The sequence below is a fragment of the Bos mutus genome, chromosome 1 (assembly GCF_027580195.1).
Source record: "Bos mutus isolate GX-2022 chromosome 1, NWIPB_WYAK_1.1, whole genome shotgun sequence".
NCBI lineage: Eukaryota > Metazoa > Chordata > Mammalia > Artiodactyla > Bovidae > Bos > Bos mutus.
In genome coordinates, this window is record NC_091617.1 from 82,481,212 (window position 1) to 82,503,047 (window position 21,836).

General features: G+C 39.4%; 1 protein-coding gene across 8 annotated transcripts in view; it reads right to left on the minus strand.

Moving 5' to 3' along the window:
- Window positions 1-21,422, minus strand: part of YEATS2 (YEATS domain containing 2) — a 103,538-nt gene extending 82,116 nt beyond the window's left edge. For 3 of the 8 annotated variants that reach the window (XM_070372584.1, XM_070372592.1, XM_070372577.1), the window contains exons 1-2: window positions 21,207-21,421; window positions 691-808 (exon numbers count right to left, since the gene is read on the minus strand). In XM_070372584.1, the coding sequence (XP_070228685.1) occupies window positions 691-790 (100 nt within the window). In that variant the 5' untranslated portion in view covers window positions 791-808; window positions 21,207-21,421. Of the gene's footprint in view, window positions 1-690; window positions 809-10,626; window positions 10,703-21,206 lie in introns of all 8 variants that reach the window. The other 5 variants (XM_070372574.1, XM_070372602.1, XM_070372560.1 and 2 more) reach the window with 3 other exon arrangements.
- Between the last annotated feature and the right edge of the window lie 414 nt (window positions 21,423-21,836).

Below are 21,836 nucleotides of genomic sequence, written 5' to 3' on the forward strand. Positions count from 1 at the left end.
TAAATCAACTATACTCCAATAAAGCATCTTCCCAGGTGGCACAGTGTTCAAGAATCTGACTGTCAACACAGTAAACACAGAAACACAGTTTTGATCCCTGGGTCAGGAAGATGCCCTGGAGCAGGAAATGGCAACCCACTCCAGTTTTCTTGCCTGGAGAATCCCATGGACAGAGGAGCCTGCTGGGCTACAGTCCATAGGGTCGCAAAGAGTCAAACGTGACTGACTGACTATGCATGCGCACACACACTCCAATAAAATTAAAAATTTTTTTAAAGTTAGCTTTATCCTAAGCAGTAGCCATGAGACTACAAGTCAGAAGAGATCATTATCTTTTCTATTGACATTAATATTATTAAAATAAAACCCTCAATTCATGTACCACCTATAATCATTTCACATTTTAGTATACACATTGCTAAGACTAAGATCACATCTAACATACAATGACAGCGAAAACTTATAGCTTGTCTCATTATTAATGCTTTCACAGTGTACCTGCTTTATGTTCTGGCCTTTGATGGTACACATGGTATATTACTATGAAACAGAGTACTTAGCTAATCCCTCTCATAAACTTCTTCAAAATTTACACAATAGTGGAAATGCATTTCATTTAATTTCCTATAAATCTAACAGGAAGGCATATGTCAACAAAGAAATAATTTCCTAAGGCAGGTGAAATTCTACCTGAATTCTCAATTGCTTTATGCCGCTTATTCGGAAGGGCCACAGATACATCCTCATAATCAGGGTCAGTTTCTTTGATTGTTCGCTTGATGCCAGACATGATGACATTCGTTCTTCACTGTGAAGCAATAATACATTAATTAATAACACTGCTTGGTCTCAACACTTATATGTGTACACAAATACAAAGGGAATAAATATTATATAATACAGAAGCTTGTAAGTCTGTGTAAATACACACACATCCTTTTTAAAATCAAAGGCATAACTTTAAAAGTTCACTGAAAAAAAAATCATCATCATCTGTTACAAAACACGGATTTCCCTTTCAAGAGAAAATACTTTAACAAGGCAACACATTGTTTAGACTTTCCAAAAGAAGCCTGGCTTTCACAGAATGGCCTTTGTAAGGAAAAGGAAAGAAACCAGATTTTCATGAAAACATGGTAAGCTCCCACAGTATCCTGGAATCCACAGTACATCGAATGAATTACAGAATATGAGCAATGTGTCTCAGTAAATAATTTAATGTACAAGTCCTTTCTCTGGTACTTACACATAAGCTATATAATAGGTACTTAATAAATATTACTGTTGCTGCTGCTGCTAAATCACGTCAGTTATGTCTGACTCTGTGCAACCCCATAGACGGAAGTCCACCTGGCTCCTCTGTCCCTGGGATTCTCCAGGCAAGAACACTGGAGTGGGTTGCCATTTCCTTCTCCAATGCATGCAAGTGAAAAGTGAAAGTGAAGTTGCTCAGTCGTGTCCAACTCTTAGCGACCCCATGGACTGTAGCCTACCAGGCTCATCCATCCATGGGATTTCCCAGGCAACAGTACTGGAGTGGGGTGCCATTGCCTTCTCAGAAATATTACTGTTACTGATTATTATTATTCATAACAAACTGTATAGATATATTAAACTAACAAGCTTGCAATACAGTAAACAAGTCCTAGATATATAAGTCTTTGAATAAAATGATCCCATAAATCTTTAAATCTGCACTGTCCCAATAATGAGCCACTAGTCATATGCAGCTCCTTAAAGTTAATCCAAATTAAATAAAATTTAAAATTCAGTTGCTTTTCCTACATTTCAGAACACTGTTGTTGTTCAGCCACCCAGTCATGTCCGACTCTTTGCAACCCCATGGACTGCAGCACACCAGTCTGCCTTCTTTACAGTCCAGCTCTCACAACGGTACATGACCACTGGGAAGACCATAGCCTTGGCTATAACAGACCTTTGTCAGCAGAGTAACGTCTCTGCTTTTCAACACACTGTCTAGGTTTGTCATCATTTTTCTGCCAAGAAGCAACTGTCTTCTGATTTCATGGCCACAGTCACCGTCCAGTGATTCTGGAGCCCAAGATGAGGAAATCTGTCACTACTTCCACCTTTTCCCCTTCTATTTGCATTGCAGTAATGGGGCCGGATGCCATGATCTTACTTTTTTTAATATTTAGTCTTAAGCCGGCACTTTCACTCTCCTCCTTTACCCTCATCAAGAGGCTCTTTAGTCCCTCTTTGCTTTCTGCTATGAGAGTGGTGTCATCTGCATAGCTGAGTTTGTTAATGTTTCTCCTGCCTATCTTGATTCCAGCTTGTAACTCATCCAACCCAGCATTTCTCACAATGTGCTCAGTGTATAGGTTAAACAAACAGGGTGACAGCAAGACAGCCTTCTTGTACTCCTTTCTCGATCTTGAACCAGTCAGTTGTCCCATACAGGGTTCTACCTGTTGCTTCTTGACTCACATACAGGTTTCTCAGCAGACAGGTTAGATGGTCAGGTATTCCCATCTAAGAGCTTTCCACAGTTTGTCATGATCCACAGAGTCAAAGGCTTCTGCATAGTTGATGAAACAGAGATAGATGTTTTTCTGAAATTCCCTTGCTTTCTCTATAATCCAACAAATGTTGGCAATTTGGTCTCTAGTTCCTCTTTCTTTTCTAAACCCAGCTTGGACATCTGGAAGTTTTGGGTTTACATAATGCTGAAGCCTAGCATGCAAGACTTTAAGCATGACTTTATTAGCATGGGAGATGAATGAGACTGTCCGATGGTTAGCACATTCTTTGGTACTACCATTTTTGGGAACTGGGATGAGGACCTTTTCCAGTTCTGTAGCAACTCCTGGGTCTTCCAGATTTGCTGACATAATGAATGCAAAACCTTGATGGCCACATTCAAGTGCTCAATAGCCGTAAGTGGTTAGTAGCTACTAAACTGGACCAAGATCCAGAACATTTTACTACTTCAGGAAGTTCCCTCTGACACGCCTCCTCTCAGTGTGTTTCATTGAGCATTTATAATATTTCATGAGCCAGTTTAGGAAACACTGTCCAGATTACCACTGTCCAAAAGACACATAATGTGAGCCACAAACAGAATTAAAATTTTTCTAGTGGCCACATTTTAAAAAGGAAAAAGAAATTAATTTTAATAATATATTTCATTTAACTAATGTACCCAAAATATTATCATTCTAATGATATAATCAATATAAACAAATTATCAGTAAGATAGCTTACGTTCTTATCTTTGCACTAAGACTTTTACACTTAGAGCACACCTCAGTTTGAAGCAGTCAAATTACAAAGGCTGAATAAGCACTGCGTATGGCTGGTGTTTCCCTTACTGGGCAGTGAGTCTACTGACATACAGCTTAGAAAACAGGTTCGGGGAGGTTAGAGGAGGTGCCCCTTAGAGGATTAATCTATGACACAGAAAAGACAAGAAGAGCTCCCTGATTTCCAAATCTCTCCTTTACCACTGATGGAGATTATTTATATAACCAAAGACAAAAATATACAATATGAATTTATTAAATCAATAAAAAGTTTTAAAATAAAATTAATGAAAATAAAACATTAACTTGAAAATATTTATTTTTTTATCCACTCAGTTCAAACAGAAATAACAACTTAAAAGCCTCTCAGCTCTCACTCAGTCCAGTTCTTTCACTCATCTCAGAGGTACAAGTAGGAGAGGCTGGAAGAGACTCATTATGTAATTTTATGAATGTAGGTAAAATCATGGATCTAGGAAAACGTTTTTCCTATCATTGTTATCTTTAAAGCAGCCCTAAGCCTAAAAAGACCCTGATGCTGGGAAAGATTGAGGACAGGAGGAGGAGGGGACGGCAGAGGATGAGATGACTAGATGGCATCACCGACTAAATGGACATGAGTTTGGGTAAACTCCGAGAGCTGGTGATGGACAGGGAGGTCTGGCGTGCCGCGGTTCATGGGGTTGCAGAGTTGGACATGACTGAGCGACTGAAGTGAACTGAAGCCTTAAAATGTCCTACAGCATTTATAAAAATCCCCCAACATTTAGAAACATTCTAAATCAAGCCCTTTAATGTTTGTTCACAATCATCATCTACCAGCTCTAATTTAGAATACAGGTGAGTATTTTTGGAGAGGTCCTGAATCCAACTATTATTTTCTATTTTTAAAGCTTATAGAAAGTGAGAGTAAGGTATTATTCTTCTAGCCTTCTTCGTTTGGCCTGCAACTAGTTACAGAAAACCTGAAAAACTCTTGGGCAGTTACACAAAGAACACTTTCTTAAAAATCAATAAACCCCATTCCTTTTCCTTGCATACAGAAAGACAACAATGAAAAAAACCTCCTACTCAAGATAAACCTGGAATCAGAGGGAGATACAGTCCAGTTCCTGTCTGCTTTTCGCCATACCATTTCCTCACTGACCAACTATCTTCTACAGTTTGCCAAGAGTCTTACTGGATTATCTATAAAGATGAGTGAGTCCAGCACCACCTTCACTCATTCATCCTGTGGACTTCATAATCTTCGTATTCTCCTCCCACACCTCATCTCCCCAAGTACTCTCTTGAGCAATGGTGGCTCCTCCCGCAAAAGGTTGGGGATTCTTGAAGAACATAGTCTTTTGTTTTACTGTCACTTAAGGGACAAAGCAAAATTCTCTCTTGACTTTTGCTCTAAAACTGGGAGAATAGAAGGAGGAAAAGAGAAGAATATGGTGGTGGAGCAGAGGTGGGCTGAGTAAGGAAGAAAACCAATGAGTGAACTTCTGCTGCCAAGGTAATTCATATATCATGCAGCCACTATGAAGCTTTCCTGTTATCCCTGGGTGTAGATTTGAGTTCCTGATGAACATATTCAGGAAGATTTATGTCTTAATGAGCATTTTTAATAATTCAGATCTGTTTCTGTCCTAAAGAACAATATTAAAGGACACACCTGGCACATTCAAGTATATGCTAGCTAAGGGTAGGCACATCTAAGGCCGGCTCTCACCATGATGTAGTGAGTGGAATGCATAACAAATGATCCATGTAACAGTAAGTTTTGGATTCATCTTGTTTAACCCTGAGATTTATGAAAAGGAAATATGAACAGCTGTTAGTGTCAGGCTCAAGTCTGAAACAAAATGTCCTATTAATCCTCTTAAGGTTTTGAATCAAATGAAATTGAAAAGAATACTGACATGTAAACTGTTTTTTTTAAATCAGTTACTGTTTATAATTTGTGAGAAAGGATTTTCTCCATACCAAGAGACCAAATCCAAATTCAGAAAAGTATGTAATGCTGAATCCTCTAATTTAAAATTTTTGTCTCTCTGAACTAGCCTCTTTATAAAAAGTAAACACTATCAACTTAAACTTTAAAAATACACATTTCCCCACATAGCCAAGTACAATGTAAGAAAGCTAAACTACCTTGTTATCACACCCATTCAAATAAGATAAACAAGTCTGAGTTTTTGAAAAAGGTTAAAGACCAAAACCAAAACAAAATCTTTTAATGCTCTATACTTTGAAATAAATGCCAAAATAAAAATAAAATTTTAAAGAAAACTGTGTAATTTAAATATAAAAAAAGGATGTAATATAGAGTCACTAGAAATTCTTAGTAAAAGGTTCTCAAAGGTTTACTAAAAGTTCTCAAGCTAGACAAGATGTAGAATCTCTAGAAAGAACCTAGTCCTTGGAAACCTGTCTTACAAATACCAAACCGTATAAGATATGGACAACTCTTGAAATTAAATCTGATAAGGTTCTTTGAAACTTTGCTAAGTGAAGTACCTTCTCAATATACAGTTCCATGATGTCATGGCATTTGAATCTCATCAGAATCACTGAGTTCTGTGCTTTCACTAAAGATGACTTTTCCTATCTGATTTAAGAGGGGGGATGAGAGTAGCAATACAACCATTTTCCATCTGCTTCCATACAATGTTCCTAACATGTTAATAATGATTTTGTAATTCTTTAGCCCTGTCCTTTTTATATTTTTCATTTTAAAGTATCTTCTCCTTGGTAAATAAGATAACCAGTGCTCCTTTATTAAGCATTTGAATTAAAGAATCCGTTCTCCCCTATTAACCAAATAAACATTTCAAAAATATCTACAAAAAACAAAACAGGAGAATGGGTAAACAACTGTAGTATAACTAATGAACTCCTGATCCAACCGACAACAGGAATAGATCTCAAAATACTTATGGTAAGTAAAAGAAGCCAGACACAGAATTATTATACACACACACATGCAAACAAAAAGATAGTAGCCATGGCAAGATTAATAACAGAGAGAATAAATTAAGGCAAAAAACATTTAATACAGAAAAGAGTATGTTACTATTAAAAGACACAATCACAAAGATACATCAAACTATACATCAAACAACATCATGTCAAGGCATACAAAACAAACCAGAAATACAAGAATTTAAGAAAATCACAATCATAAGAGAATTTGAACATGCATCTCTCTAAATAAATTTAGAAGATTAAAAAAAAAAACAACAGATAAAAATACAGATGACATACATAATGCAATTTACAAGCCAGACTTTACAACTCTGAACCTAAAGGAATATTGTTTGAAATAGCTATAAAAATCCATTAAATTAAATCATGTAAGTTATATGAAGAAACTGCAAAATTAGGAAATGTTATAACCATATTCTGATTTCAATAAAATTAAACATGACAATAACAAAAACTCACTATGATATGAAAGAAGAAAATCAGAATAACAAACTATTTTTAAATTATCAACAAAAAGAATATATCTAAACCTATAGTCAAAAGGCATCCTTAGAGGGAAAGGAGACTCCAATTTCGTTTGTAAATATGCACAGATACAAAATGAAATCCAGCAGGATATTAAAAGAATAGTTCATCATGACTAGAAAATTTTATTACCAGCAATAAAGTATTGGGGAGATCCTGAAGCAAGGTGATTTCCACTACATATGTCTAACACTGGACCTTTAGGAATATTTAAATCAACTGACTTTCAGTAATCCAAATACATATCATCCATTTCATAAATTACATTTTGCAAACTAAAAATAGCCAGCTTAAGAGAAGATATGGTTCTGATATTCACTTAAAGTGGTACTGACAAAAACTCAATCCTAGTTATTCTATGCAAGGTTTTATACACAAAACCAAGCACACAGTAGTCTCCCCTTATCTGTGGGGGATATGTTTCAAGACCACCAGTGAATGCCTAAAACAGGATACTACTGAACCCTGCTTATTCTGTTCATGTCTGCCACCCACAAATTTAATGCCTTTTCCATCTTTAACTCATCTGGTATGGGAAAAAAATAGGTCTTTTTTATTTTTAGACCTATAACAGTCATAATGTTAACACTGGACCTGAATGGTGGGAAGCTGACAGAGGTTGGTTATTAGCACCAAAGTGACCTGAGCCACTCAGCTGATGTGTCCATCCCAATGTGACATGTAAACAGCTGAGCTCAAAAAAACTATTTCATTATTTAAGCACTACATATTTCAGGTCCAAGACACCTACTTTCCTACTATAAACAAAACTGCTTAAGACACAGAAGTTGCTATATAAGGTCTGTCCCAGGATGCATTCAGGACAGAACTCTGCCTCCAATCTTACAAAGTAACAAGAAAAGGAATTTAAGATCAAAGAGCTAGTCTAAATTATAGGTGCCCTGCTTCTATCCATTGTTATTACTGCAACAACTGGAGAGCTGGCCTGAGGTAGGTTTTACTGTTCTTTTACCCCATCCCTTTAACATACTCCAGACTGAGCCATCTGGGATTTTTAGGAGATATTTAGGATATTTAGTATATTGAGATACTTACGGCAAATTCTTCTTAAGTGGACAAAAGGTAGGCCATATAACATCCCTGTAACTTCCTTAGAGCCACTTTTGGACAAAAATCATTGGAATTATCTAAAGTGGTAATTCTAACTCATATGACAACTTTGTTGTTTCAGTTATGAAGCCATGAAAGTTTTCTTTCCAAGAGAAGCCAAAAAAAAAAAAAAGTGGGGAGGGGGAGGTTTGTCTTTAGTCCCCGTTGGAAAGGAAAGGAAGGAACTGGACCAGATCAAGACTGTGTCAAACTCCTGGACACAGTCACTGAGAATATGTAAATTAAGCCAAATCTTGCACACTTCACTAAACAGGGATTTTTCACTAGAGCTTTCAAACTGACAATAAATCCTATGGGGATAAGTCTCATGCCTTTCTACCAGGAGCTGAGATGCTAGAAAGAAAACTAGTACCTTAAAACGTAAGATACTTTTAAAAAATTGGTTTTTCTTTGGATAAACACTGCCTAAATCTAGAAAATCTACCTATTTACAAAAATGTACCTATTCATTTTCTGGAATTAGATATAGCAATAGTTGTACCATTTTGTAGGTATACTAAAAAAAATACATTTACACTTTAAAAGAGTGAATTTTATGGTATGTGAATCAGATCTCAAGAAAGCTATTACCAAAAAAAATAACAATGACAAACTTATGATTTATTAACCTTAAACAGAAATCAACTTACAGATTACCCTCCCCAAATATGCATGTATGTGCTGTGTGTGCACATTCAGGAAGGCAGGACAGGCAGCTGGGGATTCAACACTACCAAGACCAGAGGCACAGACTGTTAACACTTTAAAACTTAATTTTTCATTGAATAGTTCAGATATTCAAAAAAGTATAAAATGACCAGTGAGAGGGACACAAGGAGGTTCAAAAGTATTAGCAATCTCCTATTTCTTAAGCTGGGTTGTAGCTAAGTATGTATTTGATACCTTATTTGTCTTCTTTAAAACATACCTTCTTATTACATGTGCTCTTTAGCATATATATATATGATGTATTTCACAATTTTCAAAAATAGGTTTAAAAATAAATTATGTACATATTATGGGATAAGAAGCAGAGACATTACTTTGCCAACAAAGGTCCGTCTAGTCAAGGCTATGGTTTTTCCAGTGGTCATGTATGGATGTGAGGGTTGGACGATAAAGAAAGCTGAGCGCTGAAGAATTGATGCTTTTGAACTGTGGTGTTGGAGAAGACTCTTGAGAGTCCCTTGGACTGCAAGGAGATCCAACCAGTCCATTCTGAAGGAGATCAGCCCTGGGTGTTCATTGGAAGGACTGATGCTAAAGCTGAAACTCCAATACTCTGGCCACCTCATGCAAAGAGTTGACTCATTGGAAAAGACCCTGATGCTGGGAGGGATTGGGGGCAGGAAGAGAAGGGGACGACAGAGGATGAGATGGCTGGATGGCATCACCGACTCAATGGACATGAGTTTGAGTGAACTCCGGGAGTTGGTGATGGACAGGGAGGCCTGGCGTGCTGCGGTTCACAGGGTCTCAGAGTCGGACACGACTGAGCGACTGAACTGAACTGATGGGATAAATCAGTTCCACTGTAATGTGACATATGCATTCTTAAAAATCATCACACCATAAAATTGCATAATGAAAACCATAAGGCTTATGGGGAAAATGGGTTTGGGCACAACATGCAAACATTTTAGCAGTGACACTTAATTTAAAAAAGATAATCAAAAAAGGAATCTAATAAAAATGGCAGCAGAGTTTTACACATTAAATGGGTTAAGAAATACATAAATGCTACAACAAATATGACACTTTACCTTGTGAAATTAAGTTTTACTTGTGGAAGTGAGCATTGAAAGGTTACAGCTTACCATGAAGTGGTAGTAGGCTAATCTGAAATCAACAGAAAACTTTAATAACACCAGATGAGGACAGGTGTAGCTCATAACACAGAAGTAAACTGAGGTTGCTGGAGGTTACCTAAGGTGTGTACCTAGGAGGGGTCTGCATACTTCTGCTGTGGTTCAGTTCAGCAGGGTGCATTTTTTCGCATTTACCTAGCATTTCTTGCAGATGAAACACAAAACGTAAAATGTGAAATCCACATTATACTCAAATAGTTCCGTAACATATCCACTGTATTAAAACAAACTAATGCTTTCTTCTTTCTTTTGTAAAAAAATATTTATTTTTGGATGCACTGGGTCTTCATTGCTTCTTTGTGTGGGCTTTCTCCAGTCAGAGCAAGCGGGGCCTACTCTTCAATGTGGTGCGCGGGCTTCTTCTCATTGTGGAGGCTCTTCCTGTTGCAGAGCACAGGCACTAGAGTGTACAGGTTTCAGTAACTGCAGCTCAAGGGCTCAGTTGCTCTGTGGCATGTGGAATCTTCCCAGACCAGGGATTGAACCCATGTCCCCTGCACTGGCAGATTCTTATCCACTGCACCACCAGCAAAGTCCAAATTTGTGTTTTCTTATAGCAAAACTGTTTTGCAATGTAGCCATTAAAATAAATGTGCTGATACACAAATACTTCTAAAATACATTGTAAAGTGAAAAAAACCAAGGTGCAAATGGTTTGTATACTTCGCTTCTATGTAAACTAGAAGAAAGAGCAAAGCGATACCACTACCCCCACAAATGCTGGTAGATGCTGTGTAGATTTTTCTAGAAGGATAAAAAATGAATAACAATAGTTGCCTCTGGGCAGTCGTTTTGCTTTTCATTTTACTCCTGACTACACTGTCTGAATTTTCTAACCATGTACATGCATTATTTAGGGAGAGGAAAATACCAAAAGGACTAACCTGGTAGATGGATTATGGGTGTCTTTATGCCTCTTTCTCTTTTCTTGTTACTTCTCTGTATGTTGAAAAGACAAACCTACAGAGAATGTGAAATAGCTGGAACTCGCATTCATTGGTGGTGGGAACGTAAAGACAGTAAAATTACTCTGGAAAACAGTTTGGCAGTTTGTAGCTAAGTCGGCAGAGAACCTGCCTGCAATGCAGGAGACTCAGGTTCAATTCCTGGGTTGGGAAGATCCCCTGGAGAAGGAAATGGCAACCTACTCCAGTATTCTTGCCTGGAGAATTTCAGGAACAGAGGAGCCTGGCAGGCTACACAGTCCATGGCCTCACAAGAGTCAGACTCAACCGAGTGACTAAAGCAGCGCCGCCGCCACCACATGACCCAGCCATTCCACTCCTACGTATTACCCAAGAGAAATAAAAGCTTATGTCCATACAAAAACAAATGTTCACAGCAATTTTATTTGTAATAGCCAAAAACTAGAAACAACCCAAATGTCCATTAAAAGGTGAATGGATAAACAAACTGCGACACATCCATACAGTATATCCATCAGTAAAAAAGAATTAACTGATACATGCAACACAACACGAATTAATCTCAAAACGATACCCAGGAAAAGAAGCTAGCTTAAGAAAAAAGAATATACTACAAAGGTAACATTTTTACAAAATGAGAACAAGTCTATAATGACAGAAACCTGATCAGTGGTTGTCCTGGTATGAGGAAACAATGGGGAGAGGAGAAAGAAGGATCCTCAAGGGACAAGAGAAAAAACTGGGGGCCGATACATATGTTTACTATCTTGACTGTGGTGATGTTTTCATAGATGCATAAATTTATCAAAACTTACCATGTCATACAGTTTATATGTGTGCAGTTTGTGGTATGCCAACTGTCCCTCAATGAAGCTATTTAAACACACACAAATATTAAATATAGACTGTCAAAAAATGTAAAAAGAATACACAGTGTGAACCTTCACACATTGTTGGTGGAAGTGTAAAATAGTGCAGCTGCTGTGGAAAAGTTTGGCAATTCCTCAAAAAGTTAAACACAGAATTACTATGTGACCTAGCAACTCCACACCTAGGTAAATATTCAACAGAACTGAAAACATATGTCCATACAAAAACTTGTATGTGTGTGAATGTTCACAACATTATTCTTAACAGTGAAAAAAAATGGAAGCAATTTAATGTCTATCCTTTGATGACTGGATAAACAAAATGTGGTAAGAGTCATACAATGGATTTTTAAGCAATAAAAGAGGATGAAGTACTGACACATGCTACTACACAGATCAACTCTGAATATACCATACTAATTAAACGAAAGAAGCCACATACAAAAGGCCACATTTATTTAATAAGGTTGGTGCAAAAGTAATTGTGGCTTTTCATTGCTGAATTTTGCCATTTGATATTGGAATACATTCTTAAATAAATGTGGTTATGTTATACATCCTTTTATTTTTTTTTATACATCATTTTAATATGCATTTCTCACTTTGTTTTTTTTTAGCTAACGATTTATTACTGTGTATTTTCTATTTATTTTAGACTATGGTAATGATGATAGACAAAAAGCAAATTCAAGTGATTTTCTTATTCGAGTTAAAAATAGGTCATAATGTAGTGCAGACAGCTCACAACATCAACAACACATTTGGTCCATGAACTACTAACAAATGTACAGGGCAGTGGTGATTCCAGAAGTTTTGCAAAGGAAATGAGAGACTTGAAGTTTAGGAGTATAGCGGCCAGTCATCAGAAGTTGACAACGACCAACTGAGAGCAATCAAAGCTGATCCTCTTACAGCTACACAAGTTGTTGACAAAGAACTCAATCTCGACTATTCTACGGTCATTCAGCATTTGAAGCAAACTGGAAAGGTGAAAAAGCTCAATAAGTGCGTGTCTCATGAGCTGGCCAAAAATTTTAAAAAGCTTGATTTTGAAGTGTCATCTTTTCTTATTCTATGCAACAACAACAAACCATTTCTCAATCGGATTGTGATGTGAGACAAAAAGTGAATTTTATACGACAACTGGCAACAACTAGTTCAGTGGCTGGACCAAGAAAAGCAGCTCCAAAGCCAAACTTGTACCAAAAAAAGGTCATGGTCACTGGTGGTCTGCTGCCCATCTGATCCACTACAGCTTTCTGAATCCCAGCGAAACTATTACATCTGAGAAGTACGCTCAGCAAATCAATGAGATGCACCTGAAAATTGCAATCCCTGCAGCCAGCACTGGTCAACAAAAAGGGCCCAAGACAGTGCCTGTGACCACACGTCGCATGACCAACTCTTCAAAAGTTGAACAAATTGAGCTATGAAGTTTTGCCTCATCTGCCATATTCACCTGACCTCTAACCAACCAACTACCATTTCTTCAAGCATTTTGACAAGTTTTTGCAGGGAAAATGCTTCCACAACCAGGAGGAGGCAAAAAGTGCTTTCCAAGAGTTCATCAAATCCCAAAGAACAGATTTTTTAATTAATTTATTTTAATTGGAGGCTAATTATTTTACAATATTGTGGTGGGTTTTGCCATATTGACAAGAATCAGCCATGGGTGTACATGTGTCCCCCAGTCCCGAACCCCCCTCTCCCCTCCCTCCCCATCCCATCCCTCCGGGTTGTCCCAGTGCACCAGCTTTGAGTGCCCTGTTTCATGCATCGAATTTGGATTGGTCATCTTTTTCACAGATGGTAATATATATGTTTCAATGGTATTCTCTCAAAGTATCCCACCCTTGCCTTCTCCCACAGTCTAAAAGTCTGTTCCCAAAGAACAGATTTTTACGCTACAGGAATAAGCCAACTTGTTTCTCATTGGCAAAAATGTGTTGACTGTAATCGTTCCTATTTTGATTGATAAAGATGTGTCTGAGCCTTGGTTCAAAATTCACAGTCCAAAAGTGCAATTATGTTTGCACCAATCTAATATTTCCAGGAAATATCCAGAAATAGGCAAATCCCTAGACACAGAAAATGGCTCCCAGGGGAGGAGGGGTAGAGGGGTGAAGGGAACTGGGACTGACTGCAAATAGGTATGGGGCTTCTTCCTGGAAATCACGAAAATGTTATGGAATTAGATGGTAGTGACTCGATGGACGTGAGTTTGAGTGAACTCTGGGAGTTGGTGACAGACAGGGAGGCCTGGCGTGCTGCGTTTCATGGGGTCGCAAAGAGTCGGACACGACTGAGCGACGGAACTGAACTGAATGGTTGCACAGGCCTGCCCAGGTGGCTCAGTAGTAAAGAAACTGCATGCCAATGTAGGAGACACAAATTTAATCCCTGGGTTAGGAAGATCCCCTGGAGGAGGAAATGGCAACCCACTCCAGTATTCTTGCCTGGAAAATCCCCCGGACAAAGGCCTGGCAAGCTATAGTCCATGGAGTCACAAAGAGTTGGATACGACTTAAGTCACTAAGCACGCATGAATGACTGCATAACATTGTGAATACACTTTAAGAGACATTGAATTATACATTTTAAAGTGGTGGATTTTACATTATGTGAACTACATCTCAATAAAAAAGGATATACTCTCTCCAATAAACTAAAAAGTAATTAAAAAACAAAATAGATAACAATCACCAGTGCACGCACAATTATGTAAATAAAACATTACAAATAAAGTTTAAGCTCCTGCCAGCTCGGCATTCTGGTCACCATCAGCCTTCATTACCACCACAAAACAGGTCTCTCCCCACACTTACCCCAAACTCACTCTTCAGGTCAACAGAACAAACAATCCTTGGTTAGTAGAACTAGTTCTTCTACCTCTCCTTGTCTACAGTCATCAAAGTTCACATGCCTGAACTTCTCCTTATTACCTTCCAACAGGTTCACGTTTCATTCCTACCTTCTCTCCACTTTCTGAAATGCTATTCATCCTTCAAGAATGAAATTAAGTTCCAATATGACGTGCACTCCAGCCTTTAAGAAACTTTTTTTCCTAACTCCCTAGAACAGATACTATAGAGACAATCTGCTGCATAAGTCTTGTTTTCTAGGAGGGAAAAGTGCACCGAACCTGATTCTCACCCTCCATTCAACAGCAGTGTCGAAAACAGGCTGAAACAGGGGCAGGTTTAAAGGCAGAGAGGTTGGGGCCAATTTAAGGAGATGGCAGTGAAGAATTCTATTCTCTATGACTGAACGAAAAGAGAGAAGAGGATCAAGTATTTCTGAGAATCTATTCTAAGGAAAGACTCTCAAGCCTGGTGACACACACACATGGGCTGTTCTTACAGACTTACAACTTAAACTAGTAAGTATTAGTTCTCCTCTATCTATATATTTTATAATTAAAAAAACTGGAAATAGTCTATAGCAAATTATAGTGTATTCACTAAATGAATATAAGGGAATTTTAATATGGGGGGATATGATCTTACATGTAGAAAGCCCTAAAGATTTACCAAGAAACTGTTAGAATAAATTAACAGAAAGCAGCAAGATACCAAGTCAACACATAAAAATCAGTCACATTTCTATACACAAATAATGAACTGAAAAGGAAATTACAATATATTTCCATTTATAAAAGCATCAAAAAGAATAAAATACTTATAATTAACCAAGAAGGTAAACTTACACAATGAAAACTACAGAATATTGCTGAAAGAAATTAAAGAAGACAAATAAATGGTAACACACTTCATTTTCATGGATTGGAAGACTTAATATTGTTAGTCAATACCAACCAAAGCCATCTACAAATTCAATGCAATCCTTATCAAAATTTCAAAGACATTTTTTGCAGAAACAGAAAAACTCAACACTAAAATTTATATATAATCTCAAGGGACCCTAAATAATCAAAACAATTTTGAAAAAGAACAAAACTGGAGGACTCCCATCTCCTGATCCCAAAACTTAGTAGAAGCCACAGTGTGGTACTCAAAACAATATGGTATTGGCATAAAAACATATATATAGACAACGGAATAAAATAGAGAGCCCAGAATAAACTCTTGCATATATGGTCAAACGATTTCTGACTCGGGTGCCAAGACCATTCAGTCGGGAGAAAACGGCTTTTCAACAAATATCGCTAGGAAAACTGGACATTTATATGCAAAAAAAAGACAAGCTGGACCCTTTACTAATGCCTAAATTAACAAAAATTAACTCGAAATGGATCAAAGACCTAAATACAAAGCTTGATTTAAAATGGATAAAAGAATTTGAATTGACATTTCTGCAAAGATATACAAATGGCCAATAAGCACATGATCACCAATATCAAGGAAGTGCAAATCAAAAACACAGAGATTATCATCTAACACCATTAGGATGGCTACTATCAAAAATAAACAGAAGAAAAATAAAACCCACCAGAAAAGTGTTGGCAAGAATGTGAAGAAATTGGAATCCTTGTGCACTGCTGATGGAAAAATAAAATGGTGCAGCTACTATGGAAAACAGTGAGGAGGTTCTTCAAAAAATTAAAAACAGAATTACTGTATGATCCAGCAATCCCACTTCTAGGTAAATAGCCCATAAAACTGAAAGCAGGGACTCAAACAGGTATCTATGCACCCATGTTCCTAGGAGCATTATTCACAAGAGCCAAAAGATGGAAACAACTTAAGTGTTCATTAACAGATGAACAGATAAATAAAATGTGGTATATACAGACGTACAGATGGCTCCTTCATGGATTACAGCCTTGTCATGACAAAGGGGAAAGGTCAATTTTCATTCCAATCCTAAAGAAGGCCAATGCCAAAGAATGTTCAAACTACCTCACAAACGTGCTCATTTCACATGCTAGCAAGGTAATACTCAAAATCCTTCAGGCTAGGCTTTAACAATATGTGAACTGAGAACTTCCAGATGTACAAGCTGGATTTGGAAAAGGCAGAGGAAACAGAGATCAAAGCACCAACATTCCGTTGGATCACGGAGAAAGCAAGGGAGTTCCAGAAAAACATTTACTTCTGCTTCATCAACTAAACGAAAGTCTTTGTGTGGCTCACAACAAACTGTGGAAAATTCTTAAAGAGATAGCAGTACCAGACCACCCTACCTGTCTCCTGAGAAACCTGTATGCAGGTCAAGAAGCAAAAGTCAGGACTGGACATGCAACAATGGACTGGTTCAAAATTAGGAAACAAGTACAACAAGGCTGTATATTGTCACCCTGCTTATTTAACTTATAGGCCAAGTACATCATGTGAAATGCCAGGCTGGATGAATCACAAGCAGGAATAATCAAGATTATCAGAAGAAATATCAACAACCTCAGATATGCGGATGATACCACTCTACTGGTATGGAACCAATGAAGAGGAACTGACGAGCCTCTTGATAAGGGTAAAAGAGAAGAGTGAAAAAGTTGGCTTGAAACTCAACATTCAAAAAACTAAGAATTCAGACCCGTCACTTCCTTGCAAACAGAAAGGGGAAAGACTGGAAGCAGTGACAGACTTTATTTTCTTGGGTTCCAAAATCACTGCGGATGGCAACTGCAGCCATGAAATGAAAAGACGCCTGCTCCTTGGAAGGAAAGCTCTGACAAACCTAGATAGCATGTTAAAAAGCAGAGACATCACTTTGCCAACAAAGGTCCACATAGTTAAAGCTATCATTTTTCCATCAGTCATGTATGGATGTTGAGAGTTCAATCATAAAGAAGGCTGAGCGCCAAAGAACTGGACTCATATTCATTGGAAGAACTGATGCTGAAGTTCCAATACTTTGGCCACCTGATGGGAAGAGCCAACTCATTAGAAAAGACCCGGATGCTGGGAAAGCCTGAAGAAGAAAGAAGGGGGCAGCAGAAGATGAGATAATCAGACAGTATCAAGGACTCAACTGACAAGAATTTCAGCAAACTCTAGGAGATAGTCAGAGGGCTTCCCAGGTGGCACAGTGGTAAAGAATCCACCTACCAATGCAGGAGACGCAAGAGAGAGGGTCTGATCCCTGGGTCGGGAAGATTCCCTAGAGTAGGAAATGGCAACCTACTGCAGTATTCTTGCTGGGATAATCCCATGGACACAGGAGCCTGTCAGGCTACAGTTCGTGGGGTCTCATAGTCAAACACGACTGAGCAACTGAACAATAAGAACAAATATACAGATACTGGAATATTATCTAGCCTTAAAAAGGAATGAAATCCAGACATAAGCCACAACATGGATGAACCTTCAGGACATTATGCGAAGTAAAATAAACCTGTCACAGAAAGACAAATACTGTTTGATTCCACTTATATGAGATATTTAGAGTAGTCAATAACACAGAGACAGAAAGCTGAATGGCAACTGCCATAGGCTGGGGGTAAGGGGGGAATGAGAAGTTACTGTTTAGTGGGGACAGAGTTTCAGTTTTACAAGATGAAAAGAGCTGTGGAGATCAATGGTGGTAATGGGCTACACAATGATATGAATGTATTTAACACCAGTGAAAAATGGTTACGGTGGTAAATTTTATGTTATGTGTATTTTACTACAATTTTAAAAATGTATACATAAAAGTTAAATGGTTAAGTATGGTTTTTCCATTATTAACTATGTTCTTCCTGATGGAGTACAGATAATAAATTCATTTATTCTGGGGGAGGACACATCAGGGGGACAATTCTGTAAGCTCTACATCAGGCTACATATTTTTAGAATCTAGAGAGCTCCTAATAATTAGAAAATCAATTAGAAAGTGACAAGCACAAATAAAAAGATGCACAGAGGACAGGAACAGAAATTCACAAATGGCCAATAAAAGTGAAAAATGTTCAAACATTCTAGTATTAAGGAATGAAACATGAAACAAAACACCATTTTCAACTATCAAATTTAGTTTGGGGAGAGATGAAAATAAGGTATGTTGAACAAGGGACACTTGCTCCCAATTCACACTCATTGCCTTCTCTTCCTCACTCCCATTCAGTTACTTCCATCTGTTTCCACCTCCAACTTCCAGTCTGGTTAGTAACGCCAATGACCAAACTAATAACCTCTGTGTTGCCAAATCCAAGTGAGCACCTCATTAAACATCTCAGAAGCACTGAGGAATCAAGACTCCGTGGACCAGAAACTTATTTCTCATGGCTCCCATGATACTAGTTTCCCGCTTTTTCTCCTACCTCACTGGCTGTTCCTTCCGTCCTGTGCTCAATCTTCTTCCTCTATAAGATCTTCAAGCATTAAAATGCCTGCTGCTACTGCTAAGTCGCTTCAGTCGTGTCCGACTCTGTGCGACCCCATGGACTGCAGCCTACCAGGCTTCTCCGTCCATGGGATTCTCCGTCCATGGGATTCTCCAGGCAAGAACACTGGAGTGGGTTGCCATTTCCTTCTCCAATGCATGAAAGTGGAAAGTGAAAGTGAAGTCGCTCAGTCATGCCTGAGCCTCACTCAATTATTCAATTTTCTATATAGTTTTTACCTAAGTGCTCTCAGTTCAGTTGCTCAGTCGTATCTGACTCTGCGCGACCCCATGGACTGTAGCACGCCAGGCCTCTCTGTCCATCACCAACTCCTGCAGTTTACTCAAACTCATGTCCACCGAGTCCGTGATGCCATCAACCATCTCATCCTCTGTTGTCCCCTTCTCCTCCCACCTTCAATCTTTCCCACCATCGGGGTCTTTTCAAATGAGTCAGTTCTTTGCATCAGGTGGCCAAAGTATTGCAGTTTCGGCTTCAACATCAGTCCTTCCAATGAACTCTCAGGACTGATCTCCTTTAGGATGGACTGGGTGGATCTCCTTGCAGTCCAAGGGACTCTCAAGAATCTTCTCCAACACCACAGTTCAAAAGCATCAATTCTTCGGCACTCAGCTTTGTTTATAGTCCAAGTCTCACATAACTACTGGAAAAACCATAGCCTTGACTAGACAGAATTTGTTGGCAAAGTAATGTCTCTGCTTTTTAACATGCTGTCTAGGTTGGTCATAACTTTCCTTCCAAGGAGTAAGCGTCTTTTAATTTCATGGCTGCAGTCACCATCTGCAGTGATTCTGGAGCCCCAAAAAATAAAGTCTGCCACTGTTTCCCCATCTATTTGCCATGAAGTACTTTCAGGTGGTCTCAAAACTTTGAATATCATCTATATACTGAGTACTCCCAAATTTTTATCTCCAACTCTAAGGTCTGTTCTGGAAGCTCCAAACCTGCACATCCAACTGCCTCTTCAATATACTGACTTCATATCTAAAATACATTTCAAATTTAATACACCTAAAACAGAACTCATGATTTCTTCCACCTCAAACTGCTCTCTTCCATTCTTCTCAGTGAACGCTGCCATCTACTCGAAGTTGCTCAAAACAAGTATCAAAAAACAGAGTTCTCTCCCTTTCCCTCACCAATTCATTTCCAAGTCTCGTTCATTCTACCTCCAAAATATCTGTTAATCTTTCTACTCTCCTCCATCTCCAAACCATGGACCCAGTTCAAAGTACTGTAAACTAACCAACCTTCCAGTTTCCACTCTTGCTCTTCCTCTGCACAGCCGTCAGATTATGCTTTCCTTCTTAAAACCTTCAAAGAATTCTCATAAAAGTGAAATTCCTAAGAACAGCTTTACCTGCTCCTATCTTTGAAAGAACATCTACAACCAAAAATATACTCAATGATAACTCTACACAATAAAACGATGGTACCTTTCCTCATTTTTCTTTCCCGTATTTTAAATTTTTTCTATGAATGCCTGCTCCTTGCTCATTAAGAAAGTAAATTATATTGCTGAATAGTACATAACATTACATTGCATTTTAACATGTAAACGAGAAAAGGGAATGCAAAATGGTAGTTAAAACTCGGTAACAGTTACAAGCTTAAAAGAAAATACAAGCAAACATCAAAATTCTAAGAATGAGGAGTCAGGGTTGTACAATTATTGGTGCTATTTTCTTCCACTTCTATTTTTTTTAACATAATTACAATCATTAAAAAAAAAAAAAAGGTTATGAGATAAACCTGTCTTCTGCAATCTAGCCACAACCCACCAAACCAGCCTTTCTTTTTCCCAAGTACTCATTTTCCCAAGCTTTTCACTCCAACCCCGCGCTGTCTCACACCTCTGATGCTTTAACGCGGGCACCATCCCTGGAATATCCTCCACCTTTCTAAATCCTACTCATCCTTCACGGCGGAGAGGAACGACAGGGAAGGCGACAGGTTGGAGGGAGATTCCAGGATTCTTGCTGATAAATTCACAACTTGCCGGTGCTGGGACCAAATTTCGTCTCCAATCCCACTGCAGGCCACCAGGTTTAACATCCTAAAAGCTCCCGCCACTGGGGCCCAGGGAACCCATATCCTCTCAGAAAGCGCGGTGCCCCTTAGAAAGAACACCCCCCCATACCCAAATTCCGGGTTCCCGCTGCGGAGACTCCCCAGCCACACACACTCACCCTGGACCCAGTTTCCTCCTCCGGGGCCTCTCCCCTCCCCAGTCACGCGTCCCCTCCCTCCCTCAGCCAGGGGGCCGGCGCCTCAGGAGGGGTGGGGGAGGGGCGCGCACGTGCCCGCGCCGCCCCCGCCCAGACAATGCCCGGGAGAGCGGAGCGCGCGCCCGGCGGTCCCATCTCGCTCCCGCCAACACTTACCTTCTTTCTGGGTCTCCGGCTTAAGCGCAGACACCGCCGGGTGCCGCGAGAGGGCACGGGGGAGGGGAGGAAGCGGGCCGAGCCCCGCAGAGCCGCCCCACCACGAGGCCCCAGCGACCCCGGAGCCCGCGGAAGCACACGGCTCGGCGGAGCCCGCCCGGCCCGTTTGGCCCGGACGTCAGCACCAGGGACGGGGCGGGGCGCGCGCCGCGGCGGCGGCGGCGGCGACGCGCGAGGTTCCGGGGGCGGAGCTCGAGAGGTTGTGGGCGGGGGGATAGAGCTCGCAAGGTTGTGGGCGGAGCCGCGGCCGGGGCCGGGGCGGGGCTGAGGCTGTGCCAGACTCTCACCGTGACCTGCACTGCCCTGCTGCCTAGGGAGAATGGGTGTCTGTTCTGGTGAGAGCACCATCATATATAATTTTCTCCTTAGAGGAAGGTAGCAAGTTGCAGCCCCAAGAAAATATTCTGCCGGCATTTATGAAGCTTCCACAGCAAAGAAAACAGTAGCTATGATTTTCGTGTGTGTAATCCTTTATACCAAGCTTTATGCTAGGTGTTAGGGATACAAATAACTATAGTTATTACTAACCTGTTTTACAGATGCAGGAACGAAGGCTCAGAAAGGTTAGAT